We start from the raw sequence: 16181 nt of genomic DNA, 5'->3' as shown, positions 1-16181 counted from the left end.
TCACCACCATCCAAAGTCATCTAGTGTCCCTACGTCCTCTAAAGACTCCAACAATCTCAGAGTCTTTCCAGAGGCAGATCAGAGTAAGTAGCCCAAGACGGAAGGAGGTTAGTGGAAAGGCGCTAGCTTTGCCGCTTCATCCGAAGACGTGTGTTGGTCGTTGGCTGTTGGTTGTTGGCTGATGGGAAGCGACCGACTTTTCGTATTCGGCCCATCTTCCGACCTTGCCGTACAACGATGCGTCATTTCCTATGTAAGATAGTCGGCATACAGCCTGACAATATGTAAGAATATCACGCATTCTCTGATATCGTCCAAGCCCCGAAACCCAAAACCTCACGGAAAACCCCATATCAACCGAGTATGCTCTGCGCACCTCTCATAACCATGATCTTCAGCCCCTTCCGACCATGCGAGGGCACTCCAACCTTCCAAGACGAATACCGCGGCACCTACATCCCAAACTTCATCGAAACCTGGCACGGCCCGCAGATCGTGGCGCCGGATACCCCCTACGTCGCGGCGGCGGGCAAGAACAGCTTGCACTTCATCGACACCCGGTTCGAAGCCAGCGTCGCGGAGCACATAAAAACGCAAATCGAGTGGGCGACTGTGATGGTAGGGCCGGAGGAGGTCATCGCTATTGACGAGATGGAAGCGACGGCGGAAGTGAGGAATAGCTTGACGGGGGAGACGGTGTTTGTGTTTGATCCGGTGTATGCGAGGGTGCTGTTCGCGAGGGGTATTAACAGGAGGAATCCGGAGATTAAGCTGCCCGAGCTTGACTTTGCTGGGGACTGGTTGGTGAATTATGATAGTGGTCTGACGAAGATGGAGGATGTCTGATTATCGTTGCTGACTGCTGATCTAAGAGAGATGGAGAGCTGAATGTTTGCTTCCAGGTCTGGCATTTCTTGTCGTTTGAATCCGTTTCACCAACTCAGTGACGATGATGATAATAATTGGACATTACGTATGGACGCTGCTTGGTATACGGTTGAGGACTGACTCCACGCTAGGCATCACTTCTAGTCTTCCAAAGAGAACCACGCTGTTTCCCACTCATGTCAGAACTGTGAATGGTTCAGACCTAGAAATCGATGTTGTCATCGTAGCTATGAATCCATTTGGGTTCTAAGAACAGGCTATCTCGTCCCTCAAGGAACTTTGGACGTAGTCTCTCTTGGCGAAAGGTTTGAGTTGGACCTTTTGTACAGCTGAAGTCGAAGGATTGATCTTTTGTCTAGCTCGCAGTGGTAGAGTGGATAGCAACCAGGTATCTATGCTCGGCCGCCAAGACCGCCCACATGACACGCAGCTAGGCGGCAAAGTTCTCGTCCACGATAGACTCTGTTAATTGGGCGGCTTGGACATGAAGTACCGGGTCGCGAGTTGGGAAGTACCGGGGTAGTGATCTTATCTGATGATCAGTTGTGATGCGTGGGCATCGCGAGGCTGAAGGAGTGGGTCGGAAATATTATGAGATTGAATACAGTAGAGATTTGCAGAACTATGGGATGACTGTGTCTCTTGCGCCAAGAGACGGCCAATTTGGGAGCACTTATGAGCGTGCCAAGAGATATGCGTATTCCTTTGACTCGGAGGTGAGGAATTTTCGCCAGACCTCGAACTTGTGGACTGATTGTGATGTGACTGATCTTTTCGCTAGGCTTTGAATAATCGATGTGAAGAATCGATGGGCAGAGCAAGTATAAGTATGAGGTTCAGTTCCGCTACACTCCGTCATTATAACAACACCAGACTCACCGCACTCATCTCTCTTTTCACAACCAAGAACTCCCCAAGTATCGAGTCACCACCAACAATGCTCTTCACCAAGTCTCTCCTCTTCGTCACGGCCATGGTGGCCCCCACGGTCATCGCTGCCTGCACGGGAGCACCGTTCCAGGGAACCTGCAATAACTGCGTTGTCGAGTGCCACGATAGGGAGTATCTTTTCTTGGAGACACACTTGAGACATGCGTGTTTCTAACGAAAGTGAAGCCTACAATGGGCCCGGCAGACAGGAGTCTCTGCAACGGGCCAGCTGCCAGTTTGCCTGCCTCGCATTCTGTGACGACTGCGACTGAGTGATGGGCAACGATGTCTGCAGGATTCTATATAGATGCTGGGTGTCATGATTAAGAAGTTAATTCATGCCAAACATAATATGGGGCGACAGAGGCAGCAGTAAAATGTAGTCGGAACATGTATGGTATTAGGTTCGGTGTGAACAGGTCAGGGCGTTGAATCTAGCTCAAAGGCTCAAGTAAAGACTTAAATTGCATTCACTTTCTCACCTTGTCCTAAGTGAAGTGTCTCACGGTTGTATTCCTACCTGTGATTAGGTGTATAAACCTAGTAGAGGGAGAACTTGTCAACGAAATTGAGGTCCCATCAACCCTCGAGCCAGAGTCCCGGGACTTGGAAGGCATACTCAACTTTAGCACCACAGCGCTTATAGAGAGTTGCCGCAACGTATAGTCCATCCCATATCTCTCCTCGTACCACCACTATCTGGGTGACTCTTTGTCTCAAGCCAGCTTGATGGTCCACCAGACTACGTTAGACATTTTATGGTTCATTAGATACCTTGCGCGCTCCGTGACTGCAAGAAATCTACAATGAGGGACACGCGGTCATAAAGCGGGAGAAATGAATTGCTTTGCTACTGATATTCAGCCATCAGAGCCTTGCCTGGTATCTGCGTGATATTGTCCCCATCCCAACGCCCGTAACTCCATCGCACTGCCTACAAAGCTTGAAGAAAATTGACCGCCCTCCGCCCCTCCAACTCTGCAGCCAGCTCCTATTTGTATGGTGTCTGACGAAGAGCCTTGACCCGTGCCTCAGGCTGCCCGTATACTGAAAACTTGGACTGTAGACTCGGACTGGAACTAGCGCTATGTGTCCGTGGATTGGGGGCGCTGACCCCCTGGCTCAGAAATTGTCCAGCATGGTTGATGAGAGCCTTAGGCGGGAGCACACCCCTCGGCGTGCCGAGACTCGATCCAGGGCTTGCATGGTATCCGTACGGTAGCCTAGGACTAACGTTGCCACCAGACGGAAATTGGGGGCTGTAGGTGCCGCTTTGCAGGAACTTTGGGCTCATGTCGGCGAGGGAGAACTCGTCTACTTGCTGCGGGCGCCGAGCTGGTGGATGGGGCGGGGACGCGGCGGCCGAGTCTCTCAAAGAGAGGGACAGGTTCCGTTTCTGCCTATTCCGCCTCGAGAATCCCTTTGGCATAAAGGTGTCGTGAATCTTGCATTGAAACGTCTTGGTCGTCCCGAAGACGAGAAAGGCGACCAGGCTTGGTGTCACGCCGGCAACGTATCCCCTGATACTGGAACGTGCTCGTCTCACGCTGAGGTCGGGCTCCAAGTTGTCGGCGGTGTCGATGGTGTGGCTTGCCGCGGCGATGCGCGGTATCACGTTTGTGTACTCAAACACACTGCATATACATGTCCAACTGTTAGCGTTCGTGCCAGTGTGAGGTTAGAACATTCGTGTGCGCAGCCTTCCGGTCGAACGTGGTGTGACTGACCAGAGCACTGCGAAGGCGATCGACAGTCGGATCACCAACCAACTGTCATATGTGTTATTGGTGCCAGCACCGCTGTACGCTCGACTTCGTCCACCGCGGCTTGAGGCACTGCCCAGCCAGACGGACCGTGCCTTGACGCTGCCACCGCCGTTATTGCTGCTAGGCAGCGAAGAGTTCATGTCCGGGTTCCCGTAGAGCACGTTCCAACTTGTGAGGTTCCGCCGCGAGTGGACGTATTTCAAAAGGATCATGAGCAACAGTACAGCGCTTCCAAAAAGGCTCAGGACAAATTGTGTATTGGCAACAAACATGTACACCAGGAACGACTTCTGGGCCGGCGGAGAGTGCATCAGGCCGACGGTGATACTGGTGAGAATGATGGGCAAGACTCTTCCGACAATGGAAATGGTGTGTGTTGTCCTCGGCGTTGCCGCGAACCATCCGTAGACACTAGCGGCCAAGGATAAGGCACTTTCTTCGTGTTAGAAACGCAATACCTCTCGTTGTTGTTTGGGGAGGGGGGGGGGGAGTTTCTCTTTGGCATCTGGCTTACAAGAAAAAGACAAATGTTGATGCAATGGTGAATCCAAAGATGCCTGTTGTTCCGGTCAATCAAGTCAGCGGCGCCAGTCACCAAGGCCGATAGGTCGCTCTTGGGCTATCTTAAGGAAACCCCCGACAAAAAGAGCATGCACGTACGAACGTAGCTGAGGACGAGCTTGATGCCCTGGGAGCCCTTGTGGTATTGCACCTCCGCATTATCGGCGTTTTGTCTCGCATAGTAGAATTGTTCTGTCAGAATGTCTCGCCAGTAGGCGTAGTCGTAGAACTGCTGGCAAATACTCGTCGTCGTGATAATGAGAGTAGCGTAGGAGATGCAGGCAATATCTAGGAAGAATGTGTAAGATGATTTGCGACTGGCCGCCAGGGAATCCTGGAAGAGAATTCACTGGAGAGAGAAGATGGTCCGCAACCTACAACTTGTCCGGTCATTGTGCGTCCAAAGCAGCCATCCCAGTAGGATATTGGAGAAGAAGCAGATGAAGGAGTAGCATATCACCGCGACAGCTTCGGCATCGACAGCGGCCGGTAGTTGAAATACCATCACGACGGTCACTTGCGCCGCGACGTCATCCGTACATGGCGATTCCGCAAGAAACCAAAGCGCAAAGGACCGAGCTTCTTCGGTCTCTTGAGATTTCGTTCAGCTCAGACGAGGGGACACCACGTTTTTGATGCGCACCCAGCCGTCTCCCCGTCTCGCAATTCCGTGCACCCCCCCCCCCCCCCCCGCCGCCGGAAGCTGCAGATGCAGTGCAGGGAATCTCAGCCCCGTGTGGGGAGGCTCTGTTGATGGTTTCTTTTCCAGTTCGCCATCTGATGCGGATATCTACACAGAATATGCTGTCTTATTGCGTGGGAAGATGACTCGCTCCCGACGAGGGGTCTCCTTTAGGACGCGTTCTCCATCTCCTCGAAACGAACCCCTGGTCAAAGCCTATCGCGTGGACCGACTGAGGAAGCACAAGGTTGCGCTGCTAGCCGGATAGGTAAACCGAGGTGGTGACACTGACTCGTCCGTCGACCAACGCTGCAACCATGCCTGAGAATTTTGCATATTAAAATAGCGTCTGTTATAGTGCCGAGTGAGCATGATATAATTGGCAGCACGTGTTTTCTGGGTATTACTGGCATGTCTGAACCTGGTTGAAGTACCATGTCGTTGCATTCAAAGTCGCAACTTGAGACTACCGGATCGAACTCTCCATGCCCCATGGGATGACGAGACGATCAGACGCGACATTCCGATTCTGGATTCCTTCCTGCCGCGGGCGAATTCGAGACTATCGCACCTTCACAATAGGAGTCGCAAGTTGCAACACGCATCAAAGTCTTCTCATGCACTCAGTCAGGTCAAGGCCACGCAGGCGGTCGTAGGTCTCAAGGTCCAACAAGCTCGCGAATGGGTACATGTGGAGCGCGAAGTGGGTAACAGCCCCAAAAGAAACGTGGATGATCGGTCTAGGACCTTCGTCCAACAGTCGACGGCGGGCAACAGGCCCGGACTCAAGAAAGTACCGACCTGCTCACTCGCAATTCCACCGACCGCACGTGGTTGGTTGCTGCTTCTTGAGAGTAGCATGATGGAGTTTGTCCGACGTCAAGCCTTTGATGGGCTCAGTAAGACTTTGTTTTTACCTCTCGATTACTTACTTTGTCACCTATGGTTATCTTTTCTTGCTCATGAGCGGAATATGCGCCCATTGTGGCTGGCCCTTGTTCGCCCCTCGCGGTGTCCAAGTTGAAGCTACCTACATACCATATCCTTAGCGATATCGACGAGGACTCATCATTGATACATAAATCAAGGCAGAGCATCTCGATGTCCTTTCTGAGGGTAAAATTTACTGACGACTGCTTAGTGTTATGTTTCCGTTTATGAGGTATTTTTTGATAGCAAACGTGATCCCACCTGGATGTAGGGAAATTACAATTTTGATTGCTTCGCGCTGAACGAGCCTTGGACGAAGCGCTTGACCCTTCGCTGGGTGGTTATCGTCAGTTGCACTGTCAATTTAGATCGTCGTGCTGGAATAAGCTTCCTCGAGAACCTCAGTCAGAAAGGATGTGGTACATAAGAACCAGGTCAAATTGACTCTTGACTGCGCGCTTGTGTCATGAATCGCTAGTCGTCTGTGAAAGGTGGCTGTTGCTGATTCGCCTGAGTCCTTCCAGCTGAACTTGAGGCCCATGAAGCGACCGACATTATCAGTGATCGCCATCTCAGCTTTTCTATTTCGCGCTCAGCCACCGCCATTCCAGGGGTGAAGCGCGCGCCTGATGTCTTGGCGCTATGTCCCGCGAAGTTCTGTCCTACGACATGGAAAGAAAGCTTCTCGCACTCGGCTGCCACTATCACAATGCTCTATGTCGGCCGTACATATCAATAGAAGTGTTTCTCACACAATCTTCAGCACATCAGCCCCGTCCTATTCCTTCACTCACCTGGACACAACATTGATTGAAAATGGGATTAACACTGCAAGTCGACACTAATGATGACAATGTCAGCCGCGAGGAGAACGATTGGCTGCAATATCAACAACAAGCCGATTCTGACAGTGACTCGGACGATTCTTTCTTTAATAGGAAATCAGATAACCCATTCATCCGAGCTGGTACTATCGCCGTTAACTTGGCGAAAAAATGCGACACGTTCTTCGCCAAGATAGGGGTGCGAAAAGCTGAAATACACCGTGACCCCAAGACTGGGAATTGCATGACCTGTGGAGGTATGGACGAGGGGTTTTTCTCTCTTGTCACGGATATCGAAAAGAGGGCCGCAGCTGGGTGTCTGTCTTGCAGCATCATCTGCGCTGGTGTACGAGCATGTCTACCAAGGCACATTGCCATTAGCTCAAGAGTCTCTGTGATGGAGACCTGGAACTCAGGATGTGCTGGACGCCAGTTCATCCGAACGAAAAGAAGATCAGCGACGATGAAAGGGGCCTACGGTGTCATCGTTGCCAGGAGCGACCATTTGGATCTTAGCAAGATCTTTGTCCCCTGGACACAGTTACGAGAGCAAGTTCTTGCCGAACTTAACTTCTTCGGTACTCAAGGTGAGCCAGTCTTCCAGAGTAGAAAGTCACCCTAGATCCTCTCTCATTCCGACGCAATAGAAGAACCTGCATCGTGGGACTCCATCGGCCTCGCTTACCACATCTCCGGAGACACATCTTCCGATGCAGCTTTTCGATGGTTTCAAGCTCGCCTACAGCACTGCATTTCAGAGCACTCATTCTGTAGGACAACAGATAGTGACAGGCGAATGCCAACCCGCGTTCTGGACATAGGGCCTTTCGACGATCACGTCGAGGGTTCGCATGAGACAACTGATTGCGACATTCGACTTCACGAGACCCAAGGGATTTGCGATAGATATGTCTGCTTAAGCTACTGTTGGGGAGGCACCATAGATATCCGCTTGACCAAAGATCGATATCATTCCTACATGCACCGGATCACTTGGTCATCTTTGCCCGAAGGGTATCGCGACGCTGTAAGACTGACTCGCAAGCTGGGAATCCGCTACATCTGGATTGACTCGCTCTGTATCATCCAGGACGACAAGGACGATTGGAGAGCAGAGGCAGCTCATATGGCATCAGTCTTTCAAGGCGCCCACGTCACGATTTCGGGAACGAAATCCTCGAACCCTCACCAGAGCTACTTCGCCCATAGCGATAGCAAGTACAAAGCAAAGAGGGTAGAGCATCGCGATGACAAGGGGAAGACATGGCACGCAAACGTGCGACACACCGTTCCGCACTTCTTCTCATCCGACGCATCTGGTGAACCAAACTACAGCCCAGGTAACTTCCCTTTGCTGAACCGTGGCTGGGTATTCCAGGAGCGTCTACTGTCTCCCCGAATCCTACACCTTGGAGATGTAGAGATGGCTTGGGAGTGTAACGAGGTCTGCGCCTGCGAGTGTATGGGAGAGACCACGATATACGACACCGAACCAAGATGGGCGCATACCAAGGGTGCTCACGTACGAAACTTGTCATCTGCGACTGAGGCCAAGGAGCTGTACCCAGATTGGCGCAGTACGGTGCAGAATTACAAAAGAACGAGGCTCACTTATCAAGATGACATCCTCCCAGCCATTGCAGGCGTGGTAAAAAATATGCAGAGGTATAGAAAAGACAGGTACCTGGCCGGGGTCTGGGAAGACAGCTTGCTTGACGATCTCGCCTGGCAGGCTACCCAAAGTGTTCTCCCTCGACTGGACGCTTGGACAGCTCCGACGTGGTCATGGGCATCTGTGACATCAAGAATCCACTATTCCAATCTACGTACGACATTGGCATCCAAGTTCATGGAAGAGGCGAATGCGAAAATGCAAAGAACAGTGGTCATCGAAGCTTCAACGGAGTCTGCGGGAGCAGATCCAACAATGGAGATTATCTCGGGCCACATAACTTTATCCGGGCCAATGATCACAGCACGCCTAGAGAATGATGAAGAAGGGGAAATCGACGCTCCTATACCGACCTATTTCGCTCTACACGGCAGCACGTTACTGGAAATAGCCCCTGACTACAATTTCTGGGCGCCTGGTAAAGATTATGTGCCGCTTGGCAGCACCATTTATCTTTTACACTTGTGCAGAGAGCCCGAACTTCGGAACAAGAACGGCATAGGCACTAAGAAAATGCCGACCAAAGCTTTTTCTCTCGTGCTTCGAAAGGTGGATGACGATGGAGACACTTTCACCGTCAGCGGTCACAGCAAGAAAGGAAACACCAAGGGCGATCGTTCTTCAGTACATTCAGACCACGGGACGTATGAAAGAATCGGGATACTGATACTGGCCTGCGATGACGATAGGACAGAGGATTATGTAGTCGAAAATGGTAGAGATAGCGTGGTGAAGTTGATTTGACCGAATACTTTCCTTTTTTGTCAAAAGAACTTAGATTGTCGATATTTGGCCATTAGGTCAAGCTTTCTTATGTTGTAGGAGAAGCTTCTCACTAACTTTTGCTGGAGTATGTGATAATAAACTCGCTCGTCAATCGGTCTTGCATCGAATGGGCTCGGTACCGACGCATTGCAACTATGATACAATGCCCTGAAAGCTAGACCATACCCGTCAGGTACTATAATTGATACTGACAGCAAGATTGCTCAAAGTGATGCTCGCATGGAGACTCGCGCCCGTCATACTGATACCGGCCTCAGATTGACAACGGCGTTATTCTCTTCTGTGGGAACGCTCTCCATCCAAAATTATAGGCAGGCCAGAAGCCGTTTCTTCTATTCGGGAAGGTAAGGTAGATCTCCATTCTTCCTCGCATTCGCTAGAAGCGGAGCCAAAGGCTTTTGGTACAACAACATGTAAGCTCTAGGGCAAGAGATCTCATGATAAGCCTCTTGGACGGAAGAATTCGGAACAAGCCAAATTGGAGGCGTTCACAAGGTTCAAGCCCCTTGCTAGCAGACTCTTGGCCGATGCCAATTGACTTGGCGGGCTTGCAGAACCAAAAGAACATTTGTGCTATCAAGACCTCTCAGCCTAACTCAGGTAGCGCGGAAGCGATTGACAATACATGAGCAGTTGCGTGAAGTTGATTAAGAATTCTGGCTATCAAACATCGAGATTTCGATACCAACAAGAGATCTATCGTGAAAAACCGAACGTAAAGGTGCAGCCAATCAAGTCCAGCAACCTGAGGAGGCTGCAAACTGCCTATCCGGACATACACTTCTGTCGAAATTTGAGACAGGACAAGAAACAACCCAGTCCCTTTCCATATTTTCAGCACACAACTATTTTATAATTAGCTTGTCTCCAAGGCTTCGCTATTCGTTCTGGCATCAGATATCTTGGATGAATGTTTAGCGATGCTACCTTCTTCGCAAGCCGGTCCAGCAGCCCTTGCTGTTTCTGAATAGTACAAATTATCTCGGCTCGAGGGCATGTGAGACTGCAGCGTAACAAATCTGGACTTGCTTAACATTGTGGGATTTGCTAGTCTGTCCATACATCACGTTCAATGCCTAAACCATGCATATTGCGCAAATACTGTGTAGGACCAGCAGCGATGTGCTTGACAAGATCGTATCTCGACGCCCTTGGGTACCTTATCTTTCAAAGGAGCACGCGATTGAGAGTGTGCATACCTGAGACAAAGTAAACGAAAGCAGAATGATCAGAAAGCAGGCAAACGAATCCGTACATTCGACGCTCGAACTGTTCAGTCCAAATATCAGCACAAAATATCGCATCGCACACGCCCGCCCCCCGCTTGAACGATGGTACCCCGAGCGGTTTCCCTTCAGTCCACCGCAGAAGCCAGAATCCGTGTGACTTCCCCTTGGGGACATGAGAGAGGAGCTTCAAGAATTCGAATCAATGGTATTGGCTGACATACACCAGAAATCCATCGCATTATGGTGGCGCGCTGCAGCCGAGTCGTTTGTTGGACCGGTATTCCAGCCGCAGCCACCAACGGCGTTCACTCCGGCGTCACCAATTCTCAACTTCTTCCGACCCTTGTGGATAGAATCACCTTGGCGGCCCCATTTGGCGCCAACTACGGGGGGGAAGAGTGGGAATGGGGTAAAGTTGGAGAAGACGAGGGGGCGGAATCATGACAATTCATTCCCTGATCTCAAGCTTCTGATAGAGCTAAACAACCGGTTGCCCTTACAATTCGCCAGCAAGCCGTACGTTTTGCATACCAAAGATGCACATGTAGTCAAGGGATGAGCGGGGAAGTGGTGGTCTCTTGTTCTAGGGCTAAGGGTACCTCGCTCGGGAGGACGCCAATGATCCGGACCATCCTACATGAAGTCATGTCTATGAGCATGCAGGCTTTGACCGCGTCTCTCCAATCAGTTGTGCCGCGGGTGGGAGATCTGGCGATATAATTAACCTCAACCTTTTCCGTCTGCTTCCCCCTCAACTTGGTAAAACATTTGGGCCCTCCGTTCTTGACTGACTTTGATCTGCTCTCGTGAGGCCTTGTTCTTCTAGTGGGCAACTACCTACATGTAATTACGGACAGCAGTGTGTTGATTGCACCCCTCTTGCCAAGACACCGAGAGCAAGCGTCTGCATGCCCAGCTACGCCTTCTGACGCTGGGCACTCTTGGCTACACATACCGTAGTAGGGTATAGCCTTTTTTCACTTTTCAGCCAAGACAATCTTGTCGAGAGATGATCCATTCGATCGTTCTTGGATTGGGCCTGGGGTGCACCAGCACGACACCGGGGGAAGAATATGCCTCATAGGCCGTCACCGACAAATCAATCCTACGCCGCGCCAGTCAAGCACTAAATCGGGCCTGAGCTGGCAGCCCTGGGGAAATTCGCCTGGATATCCCGAATCGACGACCAGAATGAGTCGAACAAGTATACCAGTCTATCTCGACTCCAACTGTTTAAGTAGCAGAGGGTCCGGTAAGGGTCACTATGGGGCTCGAGATCCGGGGAATCATCGCCGCGTCGCTTGTCAACTGTCAATCTCGTGTTGGGCAATTCCGGGGACGCGCCACCGGTACTGTCCCCTTGAAGCTCCAAATGAGACCTTCTTCCCCACGGCGTTCGTCCTGTCTCTAGCATTTCACTGCGAGGCCCCCACTCCGATGGAGCTGAGACCGCACAAATGCGACGAGGGCCTCCTTCATGCTTGACGCCAGAGCAGGTCTGCAAGGGTGGGCAGGTCAGACTACCTTTCGTGGATGGTCACCTGCGATCCTGCGTTTCTGCATTCGCATTGGACGTTGCTATGCTCGCAACTCGATCCTACATGGATGCCACCGATAGTTGGTCCATTGGGTGTCATCGAAGACAGCGGACATGAACATTAGCATTGCTCGACTGGTACCGCGGATATCGTCACTCCAACGTCTTGCAGACATAAGCTGGACATCCTCCACCTGAACGTCGCTGAACAGAGGCATGCGGCCTCGAATATCCCATGTACTATGTGATACGAGCTTCTTAGCGAGCTTCTACGCCCGCTCTGATTGTGATAGTGGTCGTGTATTCAGCGCATCATAACGCACTAGACGCCCTAGAAGCGCTGCAGGGAAGGCTTCGTTCAAACTGGTTCGCCCCCGTCATCAAGGAAGCAACTAAATCAACCTTCTAGCCTGACTCCAAGTATTCTAGTGCGCGGCGCCAAAACGAAGCTTTCCCCTTCACGCAAGTGCCGAGCCAAATCGTAACCAGCCGACCTGCCTGCCCTCGCCAAGAATGAGGGCTTGAACTACGTCTGGCACGACCTATCATTGTTGGGAAAACAACGCAAACATAGATACAAGAACGTGCGTGAGCACACCACCGTAGATAAACACCCGGAGCCTGTCCGGGGCAAGTCAATGATTAGTGAATTACATTTCGCCTGCTCCGTCGACTAGGCTTGAAACAAGGTTGGCACTTGTTGGCCTTACTTGGCGCTGCGCCATCTCCCTGGCCCTGAGCGCATTTCACTCTCGGCAGCGCTTGTTGGCGGTGGTTTGGATTCTAGAACGCAGGGAACCATCGTCAGGTTGGCCCACCTTCTTCTACGACCAACCTTGAGCTGCGTCGTTCGACCCAGGAACCTGATCCCCTCCCCCAAAGAACTCACGCCACCATGCCCAACCTGCACTGAAGCAATCCAGCGAAGAGGAACGCGGGGAAAGCTGAGTTAGCGCGACACTGATTGCGCCCACTTTCCCCAGGTCAGAAACCGACCTCCCACTTCCCCGGACGGAGACACATGCACAGCCCACCCCGACTTGACCGGGTGCGGGCGTCCTTAAGTGAATGTGGCGGCCGAGGTGAGGCACTGGTATGGGAGTCTTGCCTATCACCCTCTTCTAACTCGCATCACTATACGAGCAACACAATGTCGTCAACTCGGGACGAGTCATCAAGTCGCAGAGCCAAGAATTATGCCCACCACGTTCATTCTCAAAAGCCATGCCTCCGGGGATTTTCATCCCTCGCTCGGCAGTCTATGTCACTACTTTGCAAACAAAATAACACGAGGCAACTGAGGAGAGGCACGCTACTACTTGCCAAGACACATGGACAGTCAAGGGTAGAAGGAAGGCAATGTCACATTCCCCAAGCTTGGTATTTCTTGGTAACTTTCTTCTGTAGCACAAAGTGATTCGTCGTGACTCCTGTCAACGCTTATAATAGCAGCTAGCTAGGAGCGTACACCACCAGCTCAAGTTGTGCGCGCTTCCAGGATCGCTGGCCACCCGCCTGGGCAAGTCTTCTCCTTCTTGGGAATGACTAGGGGGTGGTCGTTGGTGTTCGGAACATGTCGGGCGTGACTTGGCAGAAACAAAATCGGTGAGATTTCGTGATGAACATGTGTGGGTGTAAGCAACCCAAGACTCGCCGAGCCCATGCCCCTAGTCGATCGCGGGCACGACATGGGAGCACAACGTGGACGGAGGCTGGAGGTCATCCCACGAGGGTAAGGTCTGGGCATCCCCGCCTTGTACGAATACATAAGAGCTCCAGACCCCGTGGGGAAATGGAAAATGAATCTCGCTAGACAGAGTGCAATCAGCTTAGCATTGCTAACATCAGTCTCAATATCTTCCTCCTCACTTCTTTTGTTGCTCGTCTGGACTTCCGAGAAGAAATTGCCAAAGCAAGAGCCGGAATCATGACCTCCAAAACCAATACCGCGGCTAATAATGAAGCCGACAGAGTCAAGGATATGGAACCCCAAATCTTTGAGGACGAGAACCCAGAGAAGCCCATTCCAAGGAACACGGGCAAGATCGACTACTCTGGGGCTCAGGAGAAGACTGATCCCAAGGAAATCGCTCTTGTGAAGAAGTTAGACAGATGGATCATGGTATTTGAAACTCCAGATACCTTCTCTAAGTGACTATGGACTAACTAATGCTTTTCTTTAGCCGATGCTATGGTCCATGTACTGGCTGAATGTGAGTCCACATTTTGGAGCCTCTACGTCGTCAACACACACTAACGACTCTTGCAACAGTACCTTGACCGCAATGCCATTGCTTTGGCTCGTCTCAACGATCTCGAGAAAGACCTCAATTTAACTGGTTCTCGTACGTCTGACAATATTCGTTGGTGGTGTTAAGAATATCGCTAATGCCTCTATCTGACAGAGTACCAGACCTGTGTTTCGATTCTCTTCGTCGGTTACATTCTGTAAGATGCTCGTCGATGTTCACTTGTTTCATAATTAACACCATCCTACTAGAGGACAGATCCCTTCAAATATGTTCCTTACTCGAACCCGGCCTAGCCGCTATATGGTACTTCTTCACAGCCCCCGACTCTGAACGCAGGGAGATACTAAATCTGTTGCCTGTCTCCAGGGAATCATGATGATGCTCTGGGCTGTTGTTAGCGCTCTCACTGCAGTTTCCAAGGACTTCACCGGACTTCTCCTCACCCGGTTCTTTCTCGGAGTTACCGAAGCTCCATACTATCCCGGTGCTGTCTACTTGCTGAGTATCTTCTACACCCGAAAAGAGGTTGCCACTCGCATTGCTATCCTCTACACCGGAAATATTCTCGCCACTGCCTTCGCCGGCCTGATTGCTGCCGGGATTTTCCACGGCATGGATGACCTCGCGGGCATTGCAGGCTGGAAGTGGCTGTTCATCCTCCAAGGTGCTGTTACGTTCGTCATTGCAGTCATCGGCTTCTTTCTACTTCCCGACTTCCCACAGACCACCAAGTGGTTGACACAGGAAGAACGTGACCTCGCCTACAACCGTATGGAACTCGACACCGTTGCCAATAAGGGCGAGACCAGCACCTGGAACGGTCTGCGTCAAGCTGCCAAAGACCCCATGGTCTGGATCTTCTGTGCGATGGCCCACATGCATCTGGCTGCCAATGGTTTCAAGAACTTTGTAAGACTTTTATGACTCCTGATCGACACGTGAGAGAGGAGACGACTAACAACAAGTTCTTGAACAGTTTCCAAGCGTTGTCAAGACACTCGGCTTCAACACAACCATCACCCTCGTGCTCACCTGTCCCCCCTACCTCATTGCTGGTGCGGTTACCATTGCTGTGTCTTGGTCATCAGGCAAGTTCAATGAGCGCACATGGCATATCACCGCGTCCAAAGCCGTCGCCGTTGTCGGTTTTATTTCAGCCGCTGCCACAATGAACTTGGCTGGTCGATACGTCTCCATGGTGATCTTCACCATCGGTACATACGGAGTCAACTCGGTGCGATTATTCTCTCTCCAAAATCGTTGCAAAACTTTGCCATTGTAGCTGACTCCGGAAACAGTTGATCCTAGGTTGGTGCGGCAGTGTCTGTGGTCAAACAAAAGAGAAAAAGGCAGTGGCCATCTCCATGGTGACCATGATTATGAACGTCAGCTTCATTTGGACCCCATATCTTTGGCCCAGCAGCGACGAGCCTCGTTATGTCATCGCCATGTCAAGCAGCGCCGCATTCAGCATTGCTACTGCTTTGCTGGCTTGGCTTGGAAAGATCATCTTGAAGAAGCGCAATGAGAAGCTCAGGGCTTCCCCTGACGAGACCGCCGTCTTTTATGTCTACTGAATGTAAACTTTGATACGAATTCTTGCGGGGGACTGCTTTTTGCACACTCATACACACTCATTTAGAAGTATCACTACGGCTACGTCTGTTTTTGGAGCTGATCATATAAACATGCTGTAGTACCGTACTCGAGTAATGATATTCGTGTTTTTCCTCTGACCTTGCATCAATCGAATTTCAGCTTGATCTTGTCATCGCCCCTTCCCCCTGGTATCGAATTCGTGCTATTGGAGTTCACTTGATGAGGATTGGTGTGGTCGTTGATTGTGCTTTCCTGGGTACCGGCTCTAGTATGGGCAAGATGGCCCACAGCTTTCTACCTGCTTTCTCAATAAAGCTGCTAGAGCTCGATATTCTTTCTGTGGAAAATGCGTTTAGCTGCAAATCCTCACTCCTCGTTGGGAGATGATACTAAGGTGATGTGGTAAGCTGACACGACATGGCTCCAGTCAATTCGCTTCCGCGTCTCTAATAGGGCAGCTGAGTCAAGGGTCAGATTTTGGTGCCGTTGAAGGAACATCTGAAGGCCGAATTATGCTGCATACGC

General features: G+C 51.1%; 6 protein-coding genes across 6 annotated transcripts; 4 read left to right on the top strand and 2 right to left on the bottom strand.

The window, feature by feature from the left end:
- Positions 1 to 387: 387 nt before the first annotated feature.
- Positions 388 to 846, top strand: CTAM01_12611 (uncharacterized protein; the record flags this gene model as incomplete). Its single annotated transcript, XM_060528616.1, has 1 exon — positions 388 to 846. One exon carries the CDS (start codon positions 388 to 390, stop codon positions 844 to 846), a length of 459 nt encoding a protein of 152 aa, XP_060376770.1.
- A 979-nt stretch (positions 847 to 1825) lies between these two features.
- Positions 1826 to 2090, top strand: CTAM01_12610 (uncharacterized protein; the record flags this gene model as incomplete). The annotated part of the gene is made up of 2 exons (XM_060528615.1): positions 1826 to 1946; positions 2005 to 2090. 2 exons carry the CDS (start codon positions 1826 to 1828, stop codon positions 2088 to 2090), a joined length of 207 nt encoding a protein of 68 aa, XP_060376769.1.
- A 719-nt stretch (positions 2091 to 2809) lies between these two features.
- Positions 2810 to 4650, bottom strand: CTAM01_12609 (uncharacterized protein; the record flags this gene model as incomplete). Its single annotated transcript, XM_060528614.1, has 5 exons — positions 2810 to 3452; positions 3546 to 4016; positions 4099 to 4141; positions 4245 to 4433; positions 4524 to 4650. 5 exons carry the CDS (start codon positions 4648 to 4650, stop codon positions 2810 to 2812), a joined length of 1473 nt encoding a protein of 490 aa, XP_060376768.1.
- A 1471-nt stretch (positions 4651 to 6121) lies between these two features.
- CTAM01_12608 (uncharacterized protein) lies at positions 6122 to 6328 on the bottom strand (the record flags this gene model as incomplete). Its single annotated transcript, XM_060528613.1, has 1 exon — positions 6122 to 6328. One exon carries the CDS (start codon positions 6326 to 6328, stop codon positions 6122 to 6124), a length of 207 nt encoding a protein of 68 aa, XP_060376767.1.
- Positions 6329 to 6573: 245 nt separating this feature from the next.
- CTAM01_12607 (uncharacterized protein) lies at positions 6574 to 8997 on the top strand (the record flags this gene model as incomplete). The annotated part of the gene is made up of 2 exons (XM_060528612.1): positions 6574 to 7168; positions 7229 to 8997. The coding sequence occupies 2 exons, from the start codon at positions 6574 to 6576 to the stop codon at positions 8995 to 8997; spliced, it is 2364 nt and encodes a 787-aa protein (XP_060376766.1).
- A 4735-nt stretch (positions 8998 to 13732) lies between these two features.
- On the top strand, positions 13733 to 15634 carry CTAM01_12606 (major facilitator superfamily transporter; the record flags this gene model as incomplete). Its single annotated transcript, XM_060528611.1, has 8 exons — positions 13733 to 13927; positions 13989 to 14018; positions 14078 to 14150; positions 14211 to 14253; positions 14306 to 14360; positions 14424 to 14966; positions 15034 to 15291; positions 15356 to 15634. The coding sequence occupies 8 exons, from the start codon at positions 13733 to 13735 to the stop codon at positions 15632 to 15634; spliced, it is 1476 nt and encodes a 491-aa protein (XP_060376765.1).
- Positions 15635 to 16181: the final 547 nt, after the last annotated feature.

The sequence above is a fragment of the Colletotrichum tamarilloi genome, assembly GCF_030869305.1.
Source record: "Colletotrichum tamarilloi strain Tom-12 chromosome Unknown Scaffold_79.1, whole genome shotgun sequence".
In the NCBI taxonomy this organism is placed as follows: domain Eukaryota; kingdom Fungi; phylum Ascomycota; class Sordariomycetes; order Glomerellales; family Glomerellaceae; genus Colletotrichum; species Colletotrichum tamarilloi.
Note: the sequence above shows the minus strand (reverse complement) of the source record. Positions and strands in the feature narration are given on the sequence as shown.